This window comes from Cariama cristata, unplaced genomic scaffold, assembly GCF_000690535.1.
Source record: "Cariama cristata isolate BGI_N322 unplaced genomic scaffold, ASM69053v1 scaffold21190, whole genome shotgun sequence".
NCBI lineage: Eukaryota > Metazoa > Chordata > Aves > Cariamiformes > Cariamidae > Cariama > Cariama cristata.
The window spans coordinates 47,882-71,609 of record NW_009593264.1 but is presented as its reverse complement, the minus strand read 5'-3'; the positions used below and the strand labels follow the sequence as shown (position 1 = coordinate 71,609).

The following is a 23,728-nucleotide window of genomic DNA, read 5'->3' as shown; positions in this document are numbered from 1 at the left end:
CGGAATAACTTAAGCCTCTCTTACCACTGGTGAATACCCGAGATGGCTCGGGGCGGGCAGTCTCTCCAGCTGGCTAGGCTGGCTGCGCTGTGCAGGTCTCGGAGAATTTTTAGTTTTCATTCCATCAGACCAATATTAGTAATAAAAATAAGACCTGCTGCACAGAAGTGAATGCGTTTCTTATGTCAACACTGTTCCCACTCTTATTTTGGTAATGTCTTAAATCGTTCTTTAGAGGCAGACTTTATTGGCTGTACTTTTCAAACAAGGGAGGAATAAGAAGTACTTGCAACTTAATCAGCTGTATAGCTGCAGAGAGGTTTTTTTTCCAAGTACTTTTATGTCCTATAATGAGCTGGTATTTTATAACTTCTGATGGTAATGTATTCCATATGCTTTCCATCACGGGGATAAAGAGCTTTACTCCAGAATCCAAAGCAAGTGGCTGTGGGTATTTATTTAATAAGGTTTGAAGTCTTTGCACTAGGCGGGATGTCAGTATGTTGCAAACCCAGAGCTTCCTCAGGCTGCTCGTGGTGAGGTCTTAGTTCTTTAACATCATGGAAAGATCGCTGGTGTCCCATCCATGCTTCCTGCGAAGCAGGGTAGGGTTCATGGTTCCAGTGACAGTCCCAGCATTTCAATCAAATTCCCTGCTTTTCTCTGTCCTTGTTCTAAATACCAGTAGTTTCCCTCCAGGACTTGGGACAAGCTAAAACTGAGAGGAATTCAACCATGAATGTCAAGATAGCCAAATGAGTGGTCTGCTCATAATTCCTTGAGGCGTCTCCTGTAATGCCTCGCGCAGAACAAAAGTCCTGTTGTGGGGGTGCTTAGGAGTTGCTGTAGTCTTGGAGTCCTGACAGGAATGAAAAAGAATCTTTTTATGGTTTCTTGCTAAAGTACTCAAACTGCTCTGGTTGGGCTTAGCATTTGAAAAACATTTTCTGGTATGCGACTCTTCTAGATGTTCTGGCATATTTGCCTCCACTCTGATCAAGGCAACAATAATTATCTTATAAGTTTTTGGCAGGTTTCAAATTTGTGTTTCAAGTCACAAAGGATCATCGTTACCATTTTATCTGCACAACTGTTGGCTTCAGTATAATATCACAGGCTCCTGTGAAAACTCATCTGCTCTCTTCGGGTGTAGTTAAAACTGAAGAAAAATCTGAATATGAATCTCACACGATCTTCTAAATCTCGAGTGGGGGGTCTGTGAGACAGATTCAGGAAAGTAATTTCAGAACTGCTGATGCTTTTACTAAAATGGTGCTTCCACTAGCGCTGGTAGGTTACTTCAAAACCATCTGATTTTTAGTGGTGATGCCATGGTTACGCCATAATTTGTGGTCTTTAATCCTTAGCCTAAAGGCATTCTGGTGAAGTCCAAATTGCCCCATCCCTCTTCTAAACTTGGAAGTAAAAGGTCATTTGCCTTCTCAGTCGATTATTTTGCAGACCATAGAAAAGGCAGGTACCCTTCTGAGCCCTGTCCTTGTCCTCTGTGCCCTGGGGCTGTGTGAGACTCTACCACCTGGTGCTTTCCTCCCTGAAGGGAGGAGAAGCCAGCGTTAGGATCACTTCACTCTGGTTCCAAGTCCCATACTGCTTCTGCTGTGGCAGAGCTCGCTGTCACTTAAACTTTTCCTGTTTTTATGCTCTCCTGGCAGCAAATAACTGAGCTCTTTAAAGCTACAGTCTGTCCAAGCTTGTCTTTCAGTAGCAAGACTGCTTCCTGTCAAAACAGCTCTTACTCAAGGTTACCTGTAAAACTTCGGTGGATTTAGGAATCTGGTTCTACAACTAGTTGGTGTGTCCTTGAATAACCTCTACTTAAAATCAAAAAAAGCCAGTGGCTCGCTGCCCTCCCCCCCCCCCCCCCCCCCCCGTAACAGAACAGTGTGATACTGTCAAATCTCAATGATTACAACCCTTTAGCAGGAAGAAAACCGAATATGTGAGCAGATTGCATCTCAAGCAACAACATGCGATCCAATGTTAAACATGGCATTTTTTTTCAAGTTATAGAATCATAGAATTGTGGAAGAGCCTGGGTTGGAAGGGACCTCAAAAGATCATCTGGTCCAACCAGATGGTTGGTTTTGTAGTGAAGTAGACAAGAATAGGAAGAGAGGAACCATTTGCTTGAATGAAATAGGCCCAGTGTTTTGTTTCTGTGTTCTCATCAGGAACCTTCTGGCTTTCATGTAGTAAGGGTTACTACTTGCTAGGAAACAGTACCTTAAATCCTTGGAGTTTGAAGGGGCGGCTGTTTAATTTTTTTATATTTGTAGGAATAACTGAATATTCTTACCTTGATAATTTTCCCATCAAATCTGAAGTTTGAGAGAAAGTACAGTTCGTACTTAGTGTGAATACTTGTAGTGATAACTCTGTTCTGGCTTCTCTAGTAAACATTTACTGATGATACTAATTGTTACTGTGACTTCTGACTTCCAGCCTCTGTGAATTTGTATGAAATTTAAAGAACTGCCTTTTAGAGACTTCTGAGTAGATTTACAGGTCCAGCTGTGCCTAACTTCATGTAGCTAATCCAAGAGAGTCTGGTCCTAGAAAGCGGATTTCTCAGACTTCTGATTTTTGTTTTGTTTTTTTTTCTCCCTTCCCGTAACTTTTCTGAAGACTAATTTTTCAGCACCTTTTGTGAAGTGTGGACACCCGGCATGGTAGTCGTTTTACCACTAGACTAGGCAGGGTAATGTTACGTCTTTATTGCTCCTGAATGCAGTTGTGTTTCGTGCCAAGCCTCTTGGCTGCAGCACTGTAGTGGGAGCTCGTCCTCTTTGTTATCTACCATAATCCCAAAGAACTTCTGAGGTTTGGTGTTTTCCAGGACACAAGTCTGCCCGTATTAAATGTGAATTATGGCTTTTGTTCCTGGATAGGTAGAGTTGCATTTGGCTACGCTGAAATGCTAAATGAGCTTGGCTTCCCAAGGGATTGGGGTTGTGCTTTGCAGTCCTGAGGGGTTCAATCAGTGGGTTGTGCTTTTTCAGTGAAGTTAGAGAGCATACTGCCAGGAACAGGCCCCGGAAGATGACCGTAAAACATCATTCTTGAGGTGAAACTGCCCACACCCATGACAATTATTCGTTGTAAAACCATACTATTAATACTTACCAGGCACTTTTTAGTTCGTTACAGAGATTTTATTGTTTCTGTGTGTGGTTAATTCTTTAATCAGTGCTTTGCGGCATGGAGTCCATTGTTCTGCACAAGCTAGGTGAATTGTCAGTTACTTTAGCAACCACATTTTTAATATTCCAAATGTAAAGTTTGATTCAGCTTTTGTGTTTAATTAAGGCTGAGTTGCTCTGTTTTACTCGCTTGTATTCCCTATCGGTCTTTCTGTAGCTTTGCGTAGAATGGATGCCCCCTGCTTCGCTCTGTTCTGTTGGGAAGTGTTTTATCCACAGCTCCTGTTGTTGGATTTGAATTTGCTTGGCAGTGAAATTACTGCTTTCTTGGGGCGCCTATTTTTGTATTAGATGCTGATACCCTGTGGGCTCTAAAGTTTGTCTTTTAGCTTCAAGCAACAGTGATGTTCCTGCAGATCCAAACTGGCAGACATCGGTAGCCTAAATGCTAGTGTTTATTAGAGCAGAGCAACGCTGGAGGGTAACCATGCCAAATCTTGGCTCATTAAACCAACAGGAAGATTCAAGAAGGCTGCTTTGAAAGATAAGGGCAAGAACTGGCACTGGGTAGGAGGGAGTGAGAGAATGGCAGTGAGTAGGCCATGTGGTAGGTGTCTTCTATCTTCCCATAGATAATCTGAAGGCAAGAGTAGACTCATTGAGACAAATGAGCTGTCATACAAGCAGGAGTAATAGCAAGTTGGAGCAATTGTGTGCAGCACTTGTCACTGCTGCCGTTTAATTGGCACTGGTCTGAAATATCGGAGTTAGAAGACAGGATCAAGTCTCTGCATTTCTGCAGTCCGAACTAGTTATTAATACCTTGATTTTTAAGAATTTTGGTAAAGATTAGCGTAGGAGAATGAGTAATTTATCATGATGAGGAAGCTACTTGGAACTAACATAGCCTTTGGTTAGTTTATGCAGGGGAGCTCTCTTCCAAAGTTTCACCAACACTGGTGTTCTTAGAAAAATCTGAACTGGTTTAACTTGAACATGATTACCTCTTCTCTCTGTTTGCAGAAGACTTGCTGTACTTGGATGACTCAGATCTGGGCTGGGCTGTTTAGTGTTTGATAGAGTAACTTGATATGGATAAATGCTTCAGATTAGAATGGGTAAATTGTGCTTCTTCCTGTTTATATCCTAAAAGAACGTGGTCCTGTAAAAGCAGAGATGAGAGATGCTTGTCTTTGTGTTACCATTGTTAATGACGGTTTCTACAGAGTAGAATCTTATTAATAGATTAGATTAGTAGAGGCTGAGCCATTTAAAGTCATTTAACAGATTTGGTCTAATTGGTAGTCTTGCTAGTAACCTGAATTATTATAAATAGAGAATTCATGTAACACAGACAAAAGAACTTCACTCTTCCCAAAGCTCTGCTCAGCCTGAAGCAGGGTCTTTGAGGGGTTTCATCTAGGTTGCATCTGTTTACATTGTGGCTGGGTGTACTGCCTCTGCTGTGGGATTTGGAGTGAACACGGTGGGCTGGAGAGAGTATTCTTTGGGAAGCTATTGAAGCTATTCAAACCATGACCTTAAGGGTAGCCAGAAGAGGTACGGAAGCGCAAAGGTGTGGGTCAGCATGCAGTACATCACCCCCTTTTGCAGTTACCAAACAGTGAATGTGAACTCAACAGTAACCAATTACTTAACTGCTGAGGATGAACATTTGATTTCCAGGTCTGATAGAAAAGACTGGTACCATTAATTGGTACTTCTGTGACTAATGCAGATTATTTAATGTGGTCTGCTCTCCATGATACCAACCTGTCATATACTCCTATCTATGAAAGAACCCTGTATTGAAACTGATACTGAATTACCTGCTTGCATGGTTTCAAAGCTGTGTTTCATTTGTTGTGCTGCAGTGTATAGCTTGAAAACTTGCTGATAACGTCTCAGGATGACTTGTGTGAAGGAGGCAATGATTTTCTGTGATTAAGTGGATGCTTTTGTTTCTATTTCAGGAAAGCCCCACAGCATTGGCAGCTCCGAACGGATTCAGCTCTCAGGAATGTACAATGTTCGAAAAGGGAAAATACATTTGCCAGTCAACAGATGGACAAGACGCCAAGCTATCCTTTGTGGAACATGCCTAATTGTCTCATCAGTAAAAGAAAGCCAGACTGGAAAGATGCATGTCCTCCCTTTAATTGGTGGAAAAGTAAGATATTTTGTTTTATGTATTTGCTTGCTTAACCCCTGTCTTTTTACACAGAGAAGATTGCATTCAATTATGATGATTCAGACGCCCCAAAAGCTTGTTTCTGTAGATGGGATTATCAAAGTATATAAGTGACTTTTGATTATGGTCAGAGTCCTATTTAACAATTGACAATGTTTGCATTAAAATGCTAAAGAAAAGTGGAGGAAACACATTGTGTCTTTTTCTTGTGTGCAGTGTTAAATGTTTTATAAGTGCAATAGTACACAGCCAAAGGATACATGCAGCTGTATTATGTATGATCTGTACCATGCCTTCTCACCCAGGTTTTATCCATGCTGGGTTACTCTTAAGATCTGAAAATTAATGAATAAGGGCATGGGCTTATTTTGAACATTGAGGGTTTTTTGACTGTTCAGCATTGTATGAGTAGTGGTCTGTTGTAAGCTAACAGCCACAAACATTTTTACTTGTGAAAAGCTGAAATTGGACTATTTTCTGATTGATTACATCTGAAACCCAGGAGGTCCAGTCTGAAAACAAGGAAAACTTTTTTCACTGTGAGCGTGACCAAGCACTGGCACAGATTGCCCAGAGATGTTGTGGAGTCTCCATCCTTGGAGATATTTAAAGGCCCTCAGGACACGGTCCTGGTCAACTGGCTGTAGGTGGCCCTGCTTGGGCAGGGGCCCTGGACCAGATGACCTCCACAGGTCCCTTCCCACCTCAACCATTCTGTGATTCTGTGAAACTTTAGCAAAGATAGTAAGAAGATTACAACATTACTATTTTGACCTAAATAGTGTTTCAGAAAGCTGCTGTTGGCTTGATTAGCCAAGGTAATGGGAAGAGAATCATCGGCTTGAGGATGAATTTACACCTGAAGTAATGATTCTTTACCTTGCATACTGATAAGTTTGATACTTAAGAGTCATTGGGAGAGAAACAAGCTTCACAATGTTCTGTGTGCAGACTAGAATTGATTCATTAATATTCTATACTAGCAATGTGGAAAGTAGTGCTGCCTTCTAGAAGATGTTTTTCCTATCTCCTTTCATGATTCTTCACATGATTCTTCAACTCTTCCCTGGAGGTACTGAAGTAGAGATGATGTCCTCTTTTAGCAGCAGTGGGTAAACTCTGACAGTAAATTGTAATCCTGGGTGTAGCATACTGGAGAGGACAGGATTCAGGTCCCCATTAACCTTCTCTTTGAGATGAAAAAGTTTGGGTTTTTTTTTATTACTTTAGAAAGAGAAGAGATTATGTGCTTTTTTTAAATTACTTGATATGGAATTTCTAAGTTATTTTTGCACATAAATGCCTTGTGTAATATAAAACATGCAGACTCTTGTTAAGCAGAAAGTTGACAACAGATTTTAAAAGAAAAGGAGAACCAAGCTGAGAAAAATGTACTGAGGGCTTCTGCTGACAAAGCTTGGGAGGAGGATGCTTGGCACAGAACTAAGTGTTTTTTAAATTATCGCTCAAAAATATTCTTCCTCAAGCCCCATAAATACTGTGCACTTCCTGGTTTGCAAAGGCTTTCCAGAATGTGGTGCTGAGACATTGAGACCATAAGTTGTGTGGGACTTCTCGTGTATGGTAGCAGAATGATGTATTCTGGGTGTTTTTTAACAAGTTGAGAAATGCCAAAGAATTTAATTGGACTGTAAGAGAAGCATTTTGTTAAGCTTGTTTTTAATAACCATGAGTATAAATTGTACTACTTTAGGTTGTATAAAGACAGCCTTAGATGTGTTTCACTAGGAAACCTTTTATGGTGCTCAGCCTCTTAAAATGTTGATGTTCTTGGTATTTGTCTCCTTTGGTTCCTTTGTCCTTCTGTTCTCCTTCCTTGCTTGTGTAGATTTCCTGAATATTTGACAGCCAAGATCCAGCTTGAATGTTTGAGAGGGTTAGTCCAACTCTACTTGATGAACTCCACATGGCACACTTTAATTTTTGCCCTGGGGAGTTCTGCAAAGAGGCTTTTGATTATTGTTCACTAACTGTTTTGTGTCTCTGCTGTAGGTGGAAGAAGTGAAAAAGCACCAGCATTGTTTAGCATTTAGCTCCTCTGGACCTCAAAGCCAGACCTACTACATTTGTTTTGATAACTTCACTGAATATTTGCGATGGCTTCGACAAGCATCAAAGGTGAGAAAAGTGCTAATTCTTGCCTGGATGGGATGTTCGTGGCATTTCCCCCAGTTCTGTCTTCTCCATGCAATGATTTAGTCCCTCTTCTGGGTTTATTGTCATGAACTGCTGATGCTGCTCTTAGTGTTGCACAAAAAATCTCGATTGCAATGGGGTGAATTTTTCTGCATTTGTACTGAGAATTCTTTCTGCCATGGCTGTGTAAGCAAAGTGCTGTGCGGGACTTTCTCCCTTTTCTCATCTTGATCCAGCTGGATGCATGGAGTGAGATCATTAGAACAAAAGGGATGACAAATATAACTGTCAAAATTTCAGTTAAAAAGCTTTGTTTCAGTGTTAATAAAACCTCAAATAGTGTTGGAGTTTTTAAAATTAATTCCTTACACAAGGCCTAAGGATTAAATTGCTAGAACTAAGGATTTTTTTTCTTACTTGGAAATGTTGCTGAATCTCTCTTTAGTTTTATAATTATTAGATTTTTGCTTTTTTTAATAAGCAATCATTTTATGTCAGTAAAAAAAAAATTACTAATGAAAGCCTTTGTAAACCGAATTTTATACTGTGCTTAGAGTACAATTTATTATGGGAATTGAGGTCCTGCATTATTTAATTTGACTCTTCAGTTCCGCTTTGTGTTGTTGAAATGTTGTTTTTGCAATTACCTGTTTTATCTCTTAATCCCTGCCACTTTTTTGATAAATACTCTCTAAAGTAATTTACGTATCTTGACCCACTGTATTCTTATATTTTTAACACGCAAGTTCTTTTGCTGTGCTATCAACACTCTCTCTTTGGTTTTCTATTTGGGCCTAAACTGTCCATTAGTTTTATACTTGATAGGGCTGTCTGTTCATGCACTTTACTATGTTAAAGCAGCTTGGGTTTATGTAGTACTACTTAGAGATATTTATGGCACACTAGATCTGTTCTATCTTTTTAGATTGCAATAATGTCTTACCCAGCCTATTGCCAGTGGTGCAGCCTGGGTTGGGGCCTTTTTTAAGAGGTCTGATTATTATGTCAAACTTTCTCCCAACACATGCATCATTTAAAATGTTCTTTAGTTTTTTTTTCTAGTAAGTTTTAAAATTCTTTTTAAAGATGCTGTTCTGGCGTCCTTGCTTAGGTCTGTTAAGCCTCAAGGTAAAAATCCCCAAGGCATGTGTTATGAGATGGTGAGGCATAGTCTGTCAGGTTTTTGAGTTCTTGCTGCTTTGTGGCTCTCTCTGGGAGAGTAGTGCCCTTTCATCTCCAGAGGCTTTGACATCAGATAAATGAAAGGCAAATCTAATGAGTGAGAAAAACAGTGGAAAACAATGAACTTCAGAAGTAGAGATAAATGGCCAGAAAGCTCATCTGAATTACTGGCAGCATAAGCTTGTTCTGTGCCATGCTGTGCTTCTCTCTTTCTCTCTGGTTCACCCAAATGACTAACACCATCGGGACGATAGCCAGCGTGAGAACATATCCCCATGCACTCATCATAACCTCCCATTTTTCTTATGTAAGAGTAGAAAGAAAATACCATAGTTTCAAGTGTCTTTTCAGACTGTCAGAACCAAAGAAACTTGCTATGCTATTCTTTTTGTTGATATAACATGCTTCGAAGAAAAAAATGATGCTTCATTTTCCCCAACTCCCTACCCCCCAGCCCCAAAAACTGAGCTTTGGTCTTCTTGATTCCTGGAGTCTGAAACAGTACTTTACCACTTTAAGTTGCTTTTTTAATGTTTGGGTTTTCTATGCTTAGAATGAAAAACAGAGACAAGCATGATTGTATGCAAGGCAGTTGTGTGGGAAGTACAGTGCAGTAACACTGTTTCTGAAGAACAGAAACAGAGAAACTAGTAATGCTGCAAAAGTAACTCAAATTTCCTCCAGCTGATGCTATTCGTGTCCAAGTGCTTAATTGTAAGGTGCATCATCCCTGATTTCCATGTACAAATAAATGAGGAAAAAGTTTCATCTCCAGCTCTGTAGTTCAGGCAAGCTAGCATTCTCACGCAGGGAAAAAACCTCAACATTTATATGAGGTACTCTGCCTCAGGTATTTGGAAGCTACTCTAGTTCAAAGAAGCTGAAATATTCTTGCTAACCAAGAAAATACCATGTAAAGCATTGTATGTCTAAAGGCAAGCAAATTTAGGAAGGGAGATGTTACGGCTCTCTTAACTCTGAGCTTCTAGTTGCTTGTTACGGGCTAGGTTGCATGATGCTTACAGATTCTTCTTTAATTGTGGTGGTGTATATAGTACTTGCACTTTTGTGAATGATTATGAAGAGTATTTTAATGGCATTCTTTTTGAAACTGACATTTGTGTTAGCTTGTGTTCAGTGATAGCGTTTCTGCAGTCCATGCTCCTGATGTGTGCTGCTGAAAACTGAGGCTTCTGATGCTTACAAGCGTAGTGAAAGCTTTAATTATAAATTTTAATGTAGAAAGAAATCCCTGGTAAAATACTTCATTGAAATTGCTCAATTCAGTTTTTAACTGTGAAAAAAATTTTGTGTGTCTTCTGTATACTTCAAAAGAGCTAGAAGGTGATGTTATTTAAACTTTTAAATAACAAGCTTAATCTTGAAAGGAGACTGCAAAGCATGCTTGCTCTGCAGTCTTTCTCCCCACAGAATATTGGCAATGTTGACTTTTTAGTGGTGTTCCAGAATGAGACAAATCCTAACACATCACTCCTGCAATAAATATATGTATGCTAGAGAAGATTTGAATTCATGTTTGCAGAGACTTGGGCTCAATTTAATTAAAAATGAGCATCGCTCCTGTATAATCTGATTCATTCTAACAGGGAATTCTATTTTAGCCAAGACAGCTCTCATGTTCTGCCCCAGTAAATTTTTGGAAGGGATTTGTGAATAGGTGTTGGGATTGGTTTTTCCTGTATGTGTGTGTCCTGAGGTAAACAGAACTCTTGTTTTCAGGATGGACTGGAATTATTGCACAAACACTGACCTAAATATCGAACTTGGTGGCATACTTACTCCAAATAGGTCACTTTTAGATATGCTGATTTAGCCTCAAACAGAATATTTTTAAAAGCTGGAAATGTGGCTTGTTCGTTAATATTGATAGTTCTATACCACAGTGCATTTCTTTCCTTTTACTTTCCAACTACTGGAGTCCTAATTAAGGAGGCTCAAAAGGAAAACAACAACAACAAATTTGGTCCTTTGTGATCTAATATGTTCCTTCTGTTGCCAAATGTTGAAAAATAAGCTTATGCAACTGGGAGGAGGAAGAAAAAGGACATCTCCATGGCTTTAAAGAATTTTGTCTGCATAAAATTGGTATGATGGTTCTGGAACCCATACAATTACTTGCAGAGTGATTCTGGTCTGCTGCTGTTTACTACTTGAATTTCAAATGCAGAAGGACAGGCAAAGAATGTGCACTTAACAGTGAAGAGGACATGATGAGGGCTTTCCTCGTTTGCTGCTTCCAAAACCTAAAAAGCTACACCCTTAATGTAGCAGAGGAGAGAGACGGTTTATGTATAAGGTGCTACTGAGTGGTGGAACTTGCTGTTGTGAGATTTGTATTTGGGGTGTGGTGGCGAGCTTCTGCTGTTTGACACTTCTAATAGCTAAACTTAGCTTAATGTTTTTCAGCATGTGAAATTGCTGCGCAAGTGTTGACTGCTACACAACTCATGACATGGATGGTTTGGCTGGAATAAAAAGGGTTATCGGTCCTCCATGTTCCAAGGCATACAATTAAAATGGGATGTCAACGCCTGCATCAGAAATTTAGTGTTTCAGAGCTTAGGCAGGGACATATTACAGAATTTTATCTTCTTGGAAATAGCGTGCATCACTGGGCATGCTGAGACGGGTTGTCTAACCCTGCAGAACTTCTCCCCTCTTGGCTTTAGAAGAGCAGGAGGTGTGTTGACAGCTTCGTGTGACAATTATTTCCTGCTTTAGTGCTCAGTTCCACTGGGCAGGTAGAGGAGGAGAGGTGATGAGAGACGAGGACTATAAATAATGCATGGCTGGCTCACGTAAGCTGCCTGTGCATGGCCATGCTATACGTGTAGGCAGGTGGAGAGGTACAGGCAGACAGTTGTATGTGTGTGCACACCGTCAGCTGCATCCCAGGCTGAGTTGCACCAATGTGGCAGTAGTGACAGCGTGTTTAGTGGGGAATAAGCTGTTGTGTGGGGCGTAGGTGCCCAGGTGGATTTGCACCTATATGCAAAAGAACCCTCCTGTTTAAAATATGAGGAATATCCAAAAAGAGATCCTTGATCTAAAAACTATCAAACTTAAGAGTTCTCTCCTGTGTGCTGTTGTATTTTCCCTTCCCTGTTTCAGTCACCTTTGCCTTCAAGTCTGCAGTGGAAATGTGTGTGGTGTTCCAGGTGACCCTAGCCTGCTGTGAAAAATGAGAGACTAAATTACGATGTCAGTGTACATTAGGTTAGAAAAGTGCTAAAAATAGCAAGAAAAAACAAATTCAAGGGAGAAGGGTGTGCGGCAATATCGGTATCATTCCTTTCATGTCAGCACAGAATGCTCTATTCATACTTTTATTTGCATTGTGAAACTAGCAGAAAAGAACAACAGACTTGAATTTAGTTTATACTATGCAAGTAATGCGGGAGCCTCTACAGCAGTAGTCTCCACCTGAAGCAGCAGTGCAAAATTAACTTTTTAGCTTTTTTTCCCTAAAGTTACCTAGTTCTGACCAGCTGCCTCAGTCTTCTAACTATTTTTGCAGTACAAGTTTGACAATTGCGTTCAGAGACTGTTGTGAAGTGTGAGTCTGAACCGTGTGAAGAGGACAAAACTGATCTATGACTAGTAATATGATTTTTATTTCTGCTGAGGAAAAAAGGTCTGAGTTATGATTGGGCACAAGCTTGGTGTTATAGACCATATTTATATAAATAAATTCTATAGAATCTAGAAATTAATTCCTGAACTTGATTACATTTCTGCAAATACATTTCCAAAATAGGAGACCAAGACGATCAGCTTGTGCAAGTGTTTTGCAGGAGTGTTGCTGAGGAAATGCGGTGAGCAACAATTGAGCATTACTGCTAGAGATGTACCTGCTTGTCAGCTGTGCTTCAACACTTTTGAGCTAGTGAAAGATAATCAGCTGTGGGACTGCCTCTTTCTTCAGCACAGAAGATTCTGCTCATTAATTAAAGTGATGGGTAATAAGCTGTATCCACTTGTGCATATAGCTTGATCTTTATTTCAGATACTGTCAGATGCTAACATCTGACTTTCTCATATCAGGCGTGGTCTGGAGAAAGAATGAAGTGCAGATTCCAGTCTCAGTGTGGAACACAGACTTTGCAGAGCTTTTTAACACAAAATATGGCCCTCAACCTTGGCCATAAAGAAGGCTTGAAGCCACTATTCTCATGGTTAAACTAGCCTTACATTGTAGTTGCTTTGGCTTGTCCACTAGTTGATTGACCTGTTTCGTGTGTGTTTCTAGATACTATAATGAGCTGTAATGTCTTCAGAGAGTTCATTGTTACATGGATTTTTACTACCAAACCTCAGTTGTCTCTGGAGGCATTAAGGACAGGCTTTTGTAATGCTTGGAATACCAACGGCAAGTGCAGGGAAAAATCATATGCAAGGATAAAGTAGTTTATTTTAGGTTATTTGGGAGGTTACTTGTTGTAGTGCTGCCATTTTAGAGTTTAGAGTCACTGGATGCAGTATATCCTCTCCAGTGTCTGTTTAGCCTCCTAAGCAATGGATATTCTCTTCTAGAGAAAAACTATAGAAAACTTTACCTTAGTTTCCATGAGATCTGAATTTCTGGATGAGTATTTTTTCTTTTACCTTTGGCTATTGGTAATCACCTTCGTAATTCTACAGAGAATTGTTGTGTGCAACAAGTGCATGCTGTTTGTGTTGCAGTTAGGAGTTTCTGACATTTTCTTATCACTTTTGTGGTCTTAGTCTGTGTGTTTGAATGTACCATCGTGATTCTGGGCTACCATGTTTGTGTGTGCTTCAGACAGATTGAAGATCAGAGACATGCTGGTTGCTGAGAGGGTGACCATGCAGTAGTTGGTTTGTTTCTTATGCCAGTAGTGCTTGGAGGCTTGAAAATGAGTCTCTACACAAGTATGACCTAAAAATGAGTTTAGTATAATGTCAACATCGGTGGCATCTTTTGAAAACAGCCTTTAACCAAATCCAAGGCTCTGCAAAAAGCGTTTTTTCTTTGAGGATAACAACTCTCCACGTTTCTTCACATTTGTGAGATTAAGAAGTGCCATCAGCCTGTTGGCAGCTGTTGATTCAACATCTAGTGAAGAAAAAAGAACCCTGAAAGATTTTTCTCATTTTTCAGTGGGGCTTTTTTTGAACTGATCCTGACTTACAGGAAACATGATGACTCTAAGTTTAGGATAAGGAAACCGTTTTTTCCTCTACTACCATAAAATGACAATATTGAGATAATACTTTCTCTAAAAATAGATCCCTAAAAATAAGCCCACAGCTTCCTCTTGGTGGTGATTACAAGTATTCGAACGTAAACAAACCTCTGATTTCCATGCAGAACTTGACTTCCTTTTTTGTGTGCATGCGAAACTGTCAATATTTGGGACCTTTGTTCTGCCGTCATATCTGGTCATTCTTGCTGTGGGTGGCTGTTTTTCATGTCAAGTCTGAAAGCAGAAGATTGGTCAAAGCAAACTCGAAGGCAGTTTTGTTACCTTTTTGATGGTGACACTTGAAAGCGTTCCTCCCCTTACCCCACAAAACCTATTCTTTTGTGTCTTTTGTTGTTAGAGGTTAGTTTATGTTTTTTGGAAATGAACTTGAGTGTGTTTCAGTGTAGTCTCTCTCTTAATGGTTCAGGAGGGAAGCTTGGTGTTTCGGCTCAGCTGGTTAGTTTCCCATGTCAAAATAGTTCAGCTGATTCCAGAGTGGTGTAATTTGTGACTTCAAGCTTTTCTCTTAATTTCTGTTCTAGAGAAACTATACCTTCAGTATTTTAATTTTTTCCTTTTCTATTGCTGAAATTTAGAGTCTGTGGGCCTTGTTTAGGACTTGCTGCCTTTAGTTAATAATAGTGTAGTTACTGAAGTATTGCAGCCAAGAGTGAGAACGGAAAACTAGGTATCGCCCACGCATCTGGAATAGCTTTCAAGTAACATTTTTTGAAGCCTCTAAATCAGATTCTGATATTATTGAAGCTGAATTTGTGCCACTCTTGCATAAATACAGGAAAACATCACCATGGCTTACAGCTAGAAGCTCAGTGAGGTGTTGCAGATGTTACCTTGTAAGGTGTGTTCAATCCAGGAGGATCCCAAAGTGTTTTCAGTATTCTCTGGGGGTAGAGGGGTGGGAGTGAGTGGGGAATGTAACTTTGCTCTTAGTGAAACTCAGGGGAACTAAGTGTCTGTGGTGAGGAGATCCCATGAGACTGGAGGGGATTGCAGGAACTGACATATTGCACAGTACTTCAGTACGTATAAAGTGAGAACTGAGTCGGGCTTGGAACTGAATGGCTGTAACACTGAGAACCTTTCCAAGCAAAGCCTAACAGAGAGGAAAAAAGGAGAGGAATTATTAGCAAAAACTAATTTTAGGGACGTTTGGTCTCCTCAGGCTTCTTCTGTAGTCAGTGGAGAAGGAGGAAGGTCTCCGGGGGGAAGAAGGAACAAGTGCTGGAGACCAGTTACAGGCCCTGGGCCAGCAGAGCCATATTCATGATTGTATTATAAAACACTTGGGTCAGAAGGCCTTTCTGAGTTACTGTGAAATAATGGCATGAAAAGAGTTTGTCTCGCTGTAGAATTAATCTAGATGATGTAGCTGTGTAAGAGAACCTAGATCAGAAACTGAGGACCTAGCATAACATCTTCCTTAAACAAAACCTCGCAACCCTCTCTGTGTGGGACTGGGTAGACTCATACGAGCGAGCTTCTATTGGAAGTCTCACTGGCAAGAGTCTGAAATCTATAGTAAATGCTGAAAGTAAGTCTTTGCTGGAGGACTGCGCATTGCGAAGTCTGCTCACTTGGCAGTACAGCAGCTTGTCTTGGTAAAAAATTAAGTCTAACCTAAGTTGTAAGAAGAAAAAGGGATATTTCTCAATTTTTGTGAGACTGTCACGTGTTTTGCAATATTTACAGATTGTTTTCAATCAAGCTGTTTTAAGGATTTCAATATTCCTTGCTCTACCAAATGGAGATTCACATGTCTGAATTATAAGTAGCTTAATGCTACAGCTAATTTACTGTCCCTTAACTCCAAGTTGCATCTTAAGCTTTGTCCTTGCAGGGATCTTACCAGTGTGAACATCCCAGCGTGACTACCACCAAAGTAACTGTGTTGATATCACTCCCTGTGTAGTATTGATACCACTACCTGATCTCTAAAAGAAGAGCAGTTTTCTTCCTGGAGGAACAAAAATACTCATATTCTGGTGATGACTTCAGACAGCACCAAACATTTCCAAATGACAGGCGACAAATGTCACTTTTTTTTTTTGACAAATTCTCACTTTCAAGATCTTGATGCTAAACCTGAGATACTGACTTTCACGTCTATGAAATTTATTCTGGACTCCTATCATGAAGGGTAAAGGAGTGCAATGTCTGCTTAATTACCTCCACATTTCCCCCTCCCCACACACATTTCCTACTACTGTTTTCAATTAAGTTGTTCCAGCTTTGCACAAGGGCCAAAAGTAGAAGTGAGCTGTTTCTGCAGGCTGTATAAATCTTTGTTCAGAGCTGAGGAGAGGAGAGCCGGGGACAAGTTAAATAATTTTTGTGCCCGTGAGTCTTGCTGGTGTGAGGTGTTTGTACCAGAGGCTTTTGACCGCGTTGCCTGTGGAGGAGAGATGGGGCGAGAGGCGGGTGCCCTGTGAACGCTGCCACACCGGCCTGTGCTCCTGCCCTTCGTCTTAGTGGGCAATGATGGCTCTTACCTATGGCGTTGCCTGTTGGGTTTGTGAATCTGAGTGGTGTGCTTTCGAACCTCTACTGAGTTTTATCTTTGCTTTGCAAGGCCCTGAGCTTGAGTTAGCGTGCATCTGATTTAACGTTTGAAAGAAAACAAAAAGGAGAGACCAGAAAAGCCATTACCTTTTCACCGATTGGACTGCACCCATTTTAAAAGCTGTCATTTAAAAAAGAAAATACATGGCTTCAAAGTAAAAGAAAGCCTTTTCATTCCCCCCCCCTTCATTAAGATTTTTGGCATTAGCTTGTTTACCAGTCCGAACATTTCCTCAGCTCTTGGCTGTGGCTGAGGGCACCGTTGTGTTTCCTGGCTGTGGAGTTCGGCTCAGCGGAGGGAGGCTTCTCTGCCGAGCAGGGCTTTGATGTTCAAATAGAAAGGAGGATTAGGATTTTGAAGCAAGGTTAGTTCTGAGGTGAAGAGAACCTGTTTGCTCTAAGCAGTTAGTTTAGATACTTCAAGCATACGTACCACTGTTTACCTAAGTCTTATGCAGGCATTGGTGGGATGTGATCATTATTGAACTATTTAAAAACTAATCCTAAAGGAGAAAAATTACAGTGCCTTTGCATTAGCACGTTTACAGCAAGTGTAATTTAACATTGTCAGCCCAGTTCAAACAGACTGGGAATTTGGCTGCCTGTACAGTGTGGGCTGTTTAGTTATTTTAATTGTCTTCTGTTGAAGTCCTAAATAGTAATTTCTTATCTGAATAGAGCTATAGGGAATGGGATGAGGGTAAACAGGAAAAAGACATAATTACGTTGGTTTAAATTCACACTGCAAGTCACACCAAAAGATGTCCTTGTGTAAACAAGGGTTGTGTTTGTCCATACAGCTGGGTTCAGCTGTGTCCATTGCTGACATCCATTGTCAGCAACAGATCATTTTTGTAGTATAGCCAAGGCTTTAAAACAAAGATGGTAATCAGTCTTGTTGCATAGCTCAGTGACAGAAGTGGCATTATACTGATGGACAAAGCAAAGTGGCTTTTTAGCCCTGTGTAGCAAGAAGAGACAAGAATATTGGATGATACAAGTATTTTTCTGTATTTTTGTTACCAGCTGCTAAAGACTTACAGTGAATCTATACCATACTTTCACCAGTCCTGAAATACTATTTCCTTTTTAAAACTAATAATAAAAAAAATTAAAATCGAAACACCTTGGTGAAAGCCTTTTTATTTAAGGTACTGCCAGCTTTTGGGAATCATTGTTTATACTTGGAAGTGCTATTGTGGCACAAGTAACACATGTTTAAAAGTGAGTTTTCATATTTGGGAGACTCCTAGTTCTTCGCCACTTGTGCAGCTCTTAGCCCTGTCCAAGGGAGGGAGAGAGCTCTCGGCAGCGTTATTTGTGGTGGTATTCACAGAATAAGGCTGCGTTTTATTGCTGTTGGGGAAAGTGAAAAGCACAATGACAGCTTTTTGGTGTTTGCAGTGGGTAGATCCAGGGCTCTTTATAGTACATGCGCTATAGTTGTTTACCACTTCTTTAGAACTGCACTTCAGTATGCCGTACTCACATGGAGACCAAAAAAAAAACCAAACTGGAAACACTGTAGAGCAGGGCTGCGTAACTGAGGTTGCAACAGGAACTGAGGAAAAAGTCTTCCATGGGACATTGCGATTTGATGTGCAAAGTTGAATTTGGCATTACCTTGTTACTGCTGCTCTAGTATTACGATGGGGAATGTTGCAATATGATGATTGACCATAAAGTGTTTGAAAATCATATCCAGGGAATGGAGAAAGCCGCATGTTTCATCTTCTTTCTTTACATTTGTGATGATTAAAAATCTTGACTGAAAAGTGGACTTCAAAAAGTACAAGATCTTGCTATGTGTTTGAGCTACCCTGCTGCCAAACGGTTCCATGTCTTGCTTCTCTGGCAAAGACAGGCGTTGACTCTACACTTATGCTATAGCTACCGTAACCAAGATGGTGTCGTACACCATCATCGAAGAAGGTCATTGCCCTGGACATTTCCCCCATGTTATTAGTACTGGAAATGCAACAGGGGTTTCATGTGAAAACAAGTGTCAAGGATGTATGCAGTTTAGGATGTGATGAGGGGTTGGTCTGGCTAATGGCTTCTTCTGCCTGGGGAGTCGTGAACTGTGCTGCTTGTGGTTTTATTTTTATATATGTATGTAAAGCATACATATACGTATGTAACAGTTATACTTTTAAGTTTTCCAAAAGAAAACACCAGACAAGCCATGATGAGTGCTTGATGCAGCTTCCGCATGTCTCTAGAAAGCCTTCCTTTCTCTGTAACACTGCTACCACAGTGACTCTCTTCACTATTTTTGTTGGAGCATGGGTCTATTGAACCCAGCCCAGATAACCTGTTGGGGTATTTATTTACAGCAGAACGTTTTGATGGTTGTTGGATTGTTTGGTTGGTTTGGGGTTTTTTGGGGGTTTTTGGTTTGTTTTCTCTTTCAATGCAAACCCTACTTTCTGCAGATAACGTCCCTTCCTCTGGGTGCTTTTTATTCATTGACTGTGAGGGATGTTCTAGTCAACATTTTCTTACCCTTTATCAGCTTCTCTCTGCAGTGATTTCCCACAGTGAGTCAAGGAACCCAGTGCTTTATTAAAAACGGTATCATCTTTTAGAAAAATGCTTTGCTTTTAATAAACAATAGCAAACACACACATGCACAGTCTTACTGCATTTAAGTCAACTGAAGACGATTGCAAGCTTGAAACTTCCCTTTATTGTTCGATTTGGGAACAATATAATTTCAGAATTTCAATACTCAACTTCAAAACAACCGATGAAGGTTTCTGGTGAACCAAAGAATGTATTGCTAAGATGTTGTTCTCCTTTGTCACTCTTTGTTTTTCCTCTTGTTGCTCTGTTCTCTAGGAATTTGTTACAGAACGGTATTGAGCAATGAAAAGAGAAAAGTCTTTATCCCTGCCTGTGTGAATAACTGCACTTGTTCATTTGAGTATTCCTTGAAACAATTCCGAAGTTAATTCTTAGAGTACTGTTTTGCTAATAAAAAGGACTTCAATAAAATTACAGTTGATTCCAGAACTAACACCTTTGAAAATGTGGTTTTAACTTTTACAGTTATTTCTCTGGTAAAGGCATCATTCAGTATGTGTCAACTGCATGAAAATCTTAATTAAATTATTTGTGTAACACAGTGATTCCTTTCTAAAAAAAAAAAAAGGCAGCAAACAAAAAATAACTAGAACATACAACTTGTAAAAACAAAATTACTTTTAACAGGGCTTGATGAATTTAAGAAAGGATTTGCATCCTTTTTTAAGATGAGAGTAGAATTTGGATGTTTGACTGCTTTATCATGATTCACGCTCAGAGTTACCAGTTCTGGTGCTTTAGATATTTTTAGAGTAACATGCCTTGCTAAGCACTGCTGTGTTGCTTGTTACTGTTCATATCACGTTCCAAACAAGTAGTTGGAGCAACAGTGTGTGTAAGCATTACACCTGAAATTACACATTCTCCTTTTTAATTTAACAGGTGTCAGCGCTTTTTCATCTCTTGTGTTTTCAGCATGATGGGAACTGTACCTTACTGGACAGGTTCTGGCACCGTAACTGAATACCTAACTTTCAGAAATGGCTGCTCAGAACAGCTTGTGAATAATTTTTGTCTAATACTACAAGGGGAAGAAAAATAGTAGCTACAATAACAAAAGGACTGAACTAATTAAGTAACAAAAATTCAAGCATTTTCATAGATATGGGAAGACTGGATTATTAACGGTCATATTAGAGAAAAACACTGCACCGTCTGTTCCTCTCGAAGCTTTTGGCTGTGTGTTTATTACAGAGACTGCTTATCGTGAGGCCTCTGTAGCTTGCATTGGAGAGGAAAAAAAGGAAGAAAAAACGCCTTGGCCTTCCTTTCAGTGGCAAGCCACTTCACTTATGCCAGCAAAACCTGATGTCTCTAGTTTCAGAGTACTTTATGGCAAGGGCTGCATCTCTGCCTAGAAGGTTGGATGATGTCTCCTTCGTCAGAGTTCAGAAGCTCTTGTAGACTCTCACTGGGCTTTGATTAGGGGTTGTTGGGTTTTTTTCTCTTTTTATCCCTTAGATGTGGTGTTTGTACTTCCAGAATCCTAGCATGTGAGGCCAGTAAAAGTGCCAATGCCAAAATGAAATGATTGCTTCTCTTGCAGTGAGCAGCTGACAGAGTACGTAGCCATTTGAGCAGTGTTTGTGCAGTCCCAGAAGTCTAAAATAGTGGTGAACTTGTTTGCTTCTCCTCCTTTGATCTAAGCCATACCTGCTCCAAAAATGCCTCTCATCCTTCTAGCATTTGACCCCTCCTCCTTGCCCACCATCCCACTACTGTGTGGTGGTCCTTTGTCATGTAGCTAGCTCCACAACTCTACTTTATGAAAGGAGATTTTTAATAGTATTGGACAGAAAATACAAGAATTCTGCATTGCAATGTTGGGTTTTTTGTTTTGGTTTTGTTTTGTTTTTTTTTTTAAATAAAGACTAGGAAATAAGTAAAGCAGCAGGATGTAATTCACCCGGCTGTATCCTAGAGATTTGGTAAGGGGCAGAGCTGCTGTTACTTGAATTTGTTGCCTGTAGGCCTCTGTGGAATAATGCTAGCTATATGTAGAGCTAGATGGTATGATTTCTTTAGCATCTGTAGACTGTGTTTGTTTCACCTTCCCCTTTCTAGAAAACAGTGTTAAACCCTCAAATCTCAGTTTTGTTTTTGTCACATTTTTATTGCTCTTGGACAGTTTTCTAAGTCATTGAGAAGAGATGAGTGCTTGGGGCTTTGCTGCTGTGATGGTTTTTTTTTTTTTTTTTAATTTTTTCCTCTCTCCAGGAAGATACAAATGGGATAACTCTTTCTTCTGCCGTTTAATACTGCTTTTGACCCTTGAAACTGAGACAGGGTGATGACTGTTATCCCCTTACCTCCACTCACTTGAGTATACTGACCGCTCGTGCAGCAATATAGAAGACTTCTGCACTATGTTTTTGCTGCTGTTACTTGGTAACTAAAGGACTAAACTAAAGTTGTTTGTCAAATCTCCTATCTTTTTTTTCCGGTCATAGAATATCACATAACTTCATTGATGAAAATGAATCCATTTCACTTATTAGTTTGACAAACTTTTGCACTTTTTACCCCGGTAGCCATCTTTGGACCTGGCTTTAGCACTGAGGCAAAGCAAGAGATCATGGCATAACTTGCGGCAATTATGTAAACTGTGTCAGATCAGCTATATATGCCGACACTGACTTCTGCGGTGCTTAAAAACAGTTTATCTTGTGCTAATAAAAGTGAAGGAAATATTCTTGTTTTATTACAGTATTAACATATTGGTGTACCTCTTGACTTCCAGGTTGCATCACAACGCATAAGCTCAGTGGATCTTTCATGCTGCAGCCTGGAGCACCTGCCTGCCAACCTGTTTTATAGCCAAGACCTCACTCATCTCAATTTAAAGCAGAACTTCCTGAGGCTAAACCCTAGCCCATCTACAAGTAGAGCGCTTAGTGAATTACAAAGGTAAAGTGATACTGGTTCTACTGGTCTTCCTCTGCCCTTGGAGCCAAACGACCACTGGTCTGCAGGAGCTTTCCTAAAAAATGACTACCTCCTCTTGTGGAGGATTGGCCTGGCCATGATGCTTCAGAAACTGGTTAACTCCTTGTGTTAGAAACAGACTAACTTTCATAAGAAACTTAGAAGTTTTTCATGTAAATAGAAGGCTAGTAGTTTTCAGAATGCATTGTTTTTGTCTACCTACTGAGGCCAGATTGTAGCTAGTTTCGGTCTTTGACTGACATGAGTGAATATGAGTTGGTGAGCTGCCCATCAAAGGGATGCGTTCTAGGTAGGAACAGTACTGCGTGTGACTTGACTTAGAAGTTTTTTGTTACCTCCCCAAGCAAAGAAAGCCCTGATTTAATAAATTCAGCCTGATTCCTGTGCTATTTCTACTGTGCTCAACCGTAATTCTTCTTTCCTAGTAACCGTGAGCTTCCAGTTGTTCTTTCGTCTGCAGCTCATCCAAGAATGTAACAAATGGGTAGACAGCAGCACAATCGGTGATCTGAATGATTTAATGCATGCGTCCTGTGGAATCAGCAGGTTTTCTGTATTCAGAGAGATGAATGTTTCCATACTGAATATAAAACTGTGATTTTAATTTCAGTGGTAACTAATTGCAGAGTACCTTAGGATTGTATCGGTGGATGGTCCTATTCAAACGAAACGTTTTAAACCACATTTCTGAATCCTTTCCTCTTTGAAAAACAACTGAAAAATACAAGATGGATTATGCAGGCTGTTGTATTTTTATATAATTCCAATTTTGTTCTGGAAAAACAAAAAAATTGGCATAATGGAAGATGAGTGAACCTAGCAGGTCTGTTTCACAAACAAAGCAGGCAGTGATTCCAAGAGCTTGTGAGCGCAGTCTGGAGAGGAATACTGGATTAAATGTTCTGTGAATGTCAGTACAGGTCTCCAGACAGCAAGTGGAATTTTAGCATAAGTTAGGTGGTGAACATGGACAAATAATGGATGTCTTTATTTTAATGAATTTTTGCCATTTTTTCTTTTTAAATATCAGAAACTGTACATGAGATACTTGATTATACTTTGTCCGTGTACGTACAGCTAATTCTGTTTGGGATTAGAAAGCATTTATAAATAATGTGATGAGCAGTGTTCATTGTCTGTTTAATGTTCTCTTGGTACTGCAGTTGTAGGAACAGCTGAAGATTCTTGCTGGAAGTTAATAAACTGCTAAAATTTTTCTCACTAATGTGAGCCTGAACATGCAAGAGTGAAAGAGTTCAGGTGCCCAAGTAAAACTCTCCTATCTTCTGAGATTCTGCATCAGGAAAATCTGGAGAAGTAGCCTGTACCTGAAGTGGTACAAAACTGATTAAGTGTCTCATTCTTCTGAGAGCTGGTCCTTTTCTGTCAGCGAATAATAGTCTGTTCTGTCTCCATTGCTTTGAGCTTGCCAAGAAGGCACAGGGAAGGTCTATGAACTTCTGGAGAAAAAAAAATGAATTATTAGGAAGGTTACAGGGCAGTGTTTCAGTGGATCAGAGCCAGTGCCTCGTGAACCTCCTGCCCCTTGGCACTGACCTTCCCTTTGCCACTGTTGATGTCGTCCAGCCTTACCTTCGTCCAGCATAGGTGGCATCACCCAGGCAGTGAGTCGCTGGAAGCTGCTGCTGCTGTTCCCGTTGTTGTGCCAGTGCAAAGGGCTGTGCGAGGTGGTAGTT

The 23,728-nt window shown here is 40.2% G+C and overlaps 1 protein-coding gene across 1 annotated transcript in view; it reads left to right on the top strand.

The window, feature by feature from the left end:
* The first annotated feature begins 3,219 nt into the window (after nt 1-3,219).
* PHLPP1 (PH domain and leucine rich repeat protein phosphatase 1) overlaps nt 3,220-23,728 on the top strand; it is a 67,319-nt gene continuing 46,810 nt past the window's right edge. The window contains exons 1-4 of the mRNA XM_009709764.1: nt 3,220-3,247; nt 5,135-5,331; nt 7,366-7,491; nt 21,826-21,992. Coding sequence (XP_009708066.1) covers nt 3,220-3,247; nt 5,135-5,331; nt 7,366-7,491; nt 21,826-21,992 — 518 coding nt within the window. The remainder of the gene's footprint in view (nt 3,248-5,134; nt 5,332-7,365; nt 7,492-21,825; nt 21,993-23,728) is intronic.